The sequence below is a fragment of the Capra hircus genome, unplaced genomic scaffold (assembly GCF_001704415.2).
Source record: "Capra hircus breed San Clemente unplaced genomic scaffold, ASM170441v1, whole genome shotgun sequence".
Taxonomy (NCBI): Eukaryota; Metazoa; Chordata; class Mammalia; order Artiodactyla; family Bovidae; genus Capra; species Capra hircus.
In genome coordinates this window covers 17654-22153 of record NW_017192385.1, presented here as the reverse complement: position 1 = coordinate 22153, position 4500 = coordinate 17654, and the positions used below count along the sequence as shown (strand labels likewise).

At 47.8% G+C, this 4500-nt stretch overlaps 1 protein-coding gene across 1 annotated transcript; it reads left to right on the top strand.

The window, feature by feature from the left end:
* Nucleotides 1-1032, top strand: LOC102182303 (melanoma-associated antigen B4-like). The gene has a single exon (XM_005701913.2). It carries the CDS (start codon nucleotides 1-3, stop codon nucleotides 1030-1032), a length of 1032 nt encoding a protein of 343 aa, XP_005701970.2.
* Nucleotides 1033-4500: the final 3468 nt, after the last annotated feature.

Sequence of the window (4500 nt, the reverse complement as noted above, 5' to 3'; positions counted from 1 at the left end):
ATGCCTCGGAGGCACAAGAACAAGTCCCATGCCCGGGGGAAACGCCACCAGGTCTGGGGGAACACTCAGGTGGCCCAGGCCAGTGCTGCTGCAGCCCCAAAGCAGGAGTGCCCCTCCTCCCCCTCTTCTGCCCCTCATGGTTCTCCCCCGAGCTCCCCTGCTACTGAAGATCACCAGGAGCTTGAGGGAGACATGGCCCCTAGCTCTCCTGATGCAGGGCCTTCCTGTGCAGGATCTGATGAAGGTGCCCAGGGCCTAGAGGAGGAAAGTGCAGGTGCCTCCCAGGCAGCCCCTGCCACTCAGAGCACTCACAAAGATCCTCTGGCCAGGAAGGCCAAGATACTGGTGGAGTTCTTGCTGGAGAAGTACACCAAGAAGGAGGCCATCACGCAGAATGCCCTGATGAAAATTGTCAGCAGGAAGTACAGGCAGCACTTCCCTGAGATTCTCAGTACAGCCCTTGAGCGCGTGGAGCTGGTCTTTGGCCTGGAGATGAAGGAAGTCGACCGTAGCAGGAACATCTACACCCTCATCAGCAAGCTCAACCTCGGGGGAAACAATTGTCCGAGTGGTGAGGGGGGGCTTCTGAAGTCTGGTCTCCTTATGGTGCTCCTGGGGGTCATCTTCATAAATGGTAACCGCGCCACCAAGGAGGAGATCTGGGAATTCCTCAGTATGTTGGGGATCTATGCTGGGAGGAGGCACTGGATCTTTGGGGAGCCCAGAAGGCTCATCACCAAAGATCTGGTGCAGAAGGAGTACCTGAACTACCGCCAGGTGCCCAATAGTGATCCTCCGCGCTATGAGTTCCTGTGGGGCCGGAGAGCTTGTGCTGACACCAGTAAGATGAAGGTACTGGAGGTTCTAGCCAAGTTCCATGGTAGGGTCCCTAGTTCCTTCCCAGACCTCTATGAGGAGGCTCTGAGAGAACAGGTGGAGAGAGCAGGGCTGAGAGGTGCGGCCAGGGCTCCACCCATGGCTGAGGCCTGTGCCCCTTCCAAGGCCAAGTCCGGCAGCTCCTCCCACATCTAGGGAGGGGGCAGGGCACTTTGTTCCCTTTGTGTTGGAAGAGAGCAGTCAGGCTCCTAAATAGTGCAGAGTAGTAGGGCTGGAGGGAGGAAAACCCATATCTTCTTACAGTTTTAAATGGTGAGTTTAGGTCTAGTTTGTTTTAACAAAATATATATCTGTTTTCTTGTATCCATATGAAAAATACCTAATGAATGATGATTTAAATTAGAGAGGTAAAGAGGTGAAGGAGGTGTTTAGTATTTTCAAATGTTCTTACTTTGGATAAGGTTTATTGTGTTTCAGAATTCAAAAGTATGAATCATATAAATCATAGTTTCCAGCTGTTTTAACGTTTTAAAAGTTTGGGTATTTGTAACACACACTGAAAGTACTGAATATATTGTTCACAATGCAAACAAGATAACATGACATTAGAAGAGAATGTTTCTTGACGAGCAGACAAGCTTCTAAAGAGTGCATGGTAGTAGGGGTTGATCACATTTATTTCAATCACATCTCTCTCTCTGTTTCACATGAGTAACTTCTACATATTATTTGGGTTTTTTTTCCAAATATTTTTACTTCTAAGAGGTTGTTTTTCTTCATAGTATTAATTTGGTAATGGCACTGCTGTTATATTCACTGCTGTTTTAAAAGTTTTAAAGGTACAGTTTTGGTATATATGAAAGAAATTTAAGAGCCATGTATACTGTCTTTATGAGCTGAAAGTAGGTAACATAGCACTGCAAGAGTGCTTTTCATGCCAATGTGAAAGACCACAGAAACTATTGAGAAACAAAAAGAAAATGGAGAAAAGAATAGAGTAAAAAGCGTTTAACTTGTGGTGTACCTTATTTCTTTTAAACATTCTTTTAGTAAAAAGAAAAAATACTGACTCATTTAGCTCATTTAAGAATATTTGTTTCTTTTGTCCTAATTCATTGCATATACTCTGCTCTCTCATGGATTAAAAATAAACTCAGATGGGAAAGTGGTATTTGAGGGGTTCACAGTAATCTTACCTTCCACTTATTACAAACCAATACTTCTTCATCAGTATGCCACTGCTTTATATGTAGTACATGCATTCCAGCATTCATGCAGGATCGGATTTAGCAGACTCCATTTGTGGATGGATAACTTGCCAATTTCTCAAGTTCACAAACTGATGAAGTGACCTTCCTGGGACTAGTCCCCTGATCTGGATTAGTGCAGAGCCCACAATGCGCCACTTCTCCCAGCCTAAGCTAGACATCATGTCTTTTCATTCATTTTTCCTCTAAACACTCCAAAAAATGTGTCTCATTGGATACTTGGGGCTCTGTCCCAAAGAACTGTTTTGGAATAAAGTTTAAAAAATGCTGATGAATGAATGGTGTGAAAGAAGACAAAACTACTCAGGGACAAGGTGGTCATGAACACATGCAATGTCAGATACCCTGAAAAGATCAATATGCCCTCATTTATCCTTCCTGATTCTCAGGGACATAAAAGCCTTAGCTTAAGTGCTGTGTCCTCAGGTCAATGGATGGAAGAGTCCCAGCCTCTGGTAGTTATCAAGGGGAAGATTTTAGAACACTAGGGGTCCCACAAACTATATCCTGCTTCTTGCCTTGTGTGGTCATGGGGAGAGCAGTCTGTCTGAGGTGCGCCTTCCTTTCCTGCAGGGCAAGGGTGGAGCGGTTCTCATGGAGTTTAGCTCCTTGGTCTTGAGGTCCAGGATTTACAGTGAGCATACTGGGTGCTGATGAGTGGATTCCCCCATAGCAAGGGGTACGGCACAGAGGAACAGGCAAGGGTAGACAGGGAGTAGCACTCTCACCTCCCTGTCTGTTGTCGGAAGAACATGAAAGCCTTGGCCACAGGCTAGCTGATTTAGCCAGCAGAGACAGTGGATTCCCATATGCTACCAGAAGTCAAGGTAAGAAACCTGAGCTAAAACTGGGGGACCACTGACTCCTGAAGAGAGTGGAGCCCTAGAATGTTCTCCTCCTCAGAAGGCCCCAATAGCTTTGCACACATCTGGTTCATCCTGTCTTCCAATCCAGACCTTTGAAGAAAGTAATGCCTTTGTTCTGAGGAGCACAGCCTCAGGTGAGCAGAGGCTGCATTCTGGGTCTGTCAGGAGTGAGGATGAGGTCCCTGAACGAGGGGCAAGAGGACCACTCAGCCCAGAACAGGGGAGACTGTGGAGGCCCACCCCTGATGTCAGCCCTATGAGACCCATGAAAAAGCTTTGTGGCTGAAGTGCTTCTCTTTCTGCTGGAGTGATCTCAGGGAGGTGAGAGCCTTGGTCTACTAGGAGAAGCCTCACATCAGTACAGAGTGGAAAACTAGTGACTCCAAATGAGGATAAAGCGACTGCACCTAGAATCCATTCCTGCCCATCTACACCTCGCACTGGCAAATTTGGGAACGTGGGCATGATGCACCCCACACATTTCCTTTTAGAGCATCTCAGGAGGTGAGGCGCTGGGACTCAGGGGTCAACCTCAGGAGGAACTCCAGGTCATGCCAAGAGTCAAGTAGAGGACCATGGGGACTAAAGGAACCACTCACACTATACCACTTTTATAGAATCCCTCCCCTAGGGTCAGCCATGAGTGACCACAGGTTGGCAGCCCTCACATCCTCCGAGGTGGTATCAGGGAATTTAAGGCTGTAGCATGAGAGGACAGGTCTCATTAGGAGATGGGAAGTCAGAGTGAGGACCTGGAGAGAGGACAGTAACAGTGAAGAGAGGGAGGAAATACAGGTCTTCCTAGGAGCCTGACTGAGGACAGGTGCATCCAGCCATCAGAAGGCCTCAATTTCCAGTCCCAGCTTTCTGTCCTGAGAGACCACAGGTAGATGTGCTAAGTTAGGCAACCTCCGCTTTCTTCTATTGGATCTCAGACTGTTGTGGGCCTTACTCTGAGCACATGTCCTCAGGTAAAGAGACAGGAGCTCCAAGACCTCCCAGCAGTTCCCAGAGGACACCTGGTCATTTCACCAGAGGAGCTTCAGGTAACCCTTGATGTGGCAGGGAGGACAATTCTTTCAGACATGCGTTAGCTACTCTGTGTAGACTGATCTCCCCGGGCCTTTGTCCTTCCAATCCTCCACGATAAAGGGAACTGAAGGAAGGCCCCAAACCAAGTGGCGTGCCCCTCCCCTCAAGTCCTTGCTAGGAAAGTTTACCTTTGATGTTTCTGCACATGCATGACTGCCCCTTCCACTTGTTGGGAAGAAAACTGCTCACTAAATTCCAGACAATAGTCCAAGCTGGAGCCTTTCATTTAGAAGGCTCCCACCAAGAGAAACGACAGCTCTTGGCTGGGGGAGCCTGCCTCCATACGACAGGGATAGAATAGCATAGGATACAGGTAGCTGTCCCAGGTGACTCTGTGGAAAAGAATCCACCTGCAATGCAGGAGATGAAGGTTTGATCCCTGTTCTGGAACATCTCCTGGAGGAGGAAGTGGCTACCTATTCCAGTATTCCTGCCCT

Bases quoted from the DNA above. Each gene is read 5' to 3' on its own strand.
- LOC102182303 (XM_005701913.2), top strand. From the start codon at position 1: ATGCCTCGGAGGCACAAGAACAAGTCCCATGCCCGGGGGAAACGCCAC.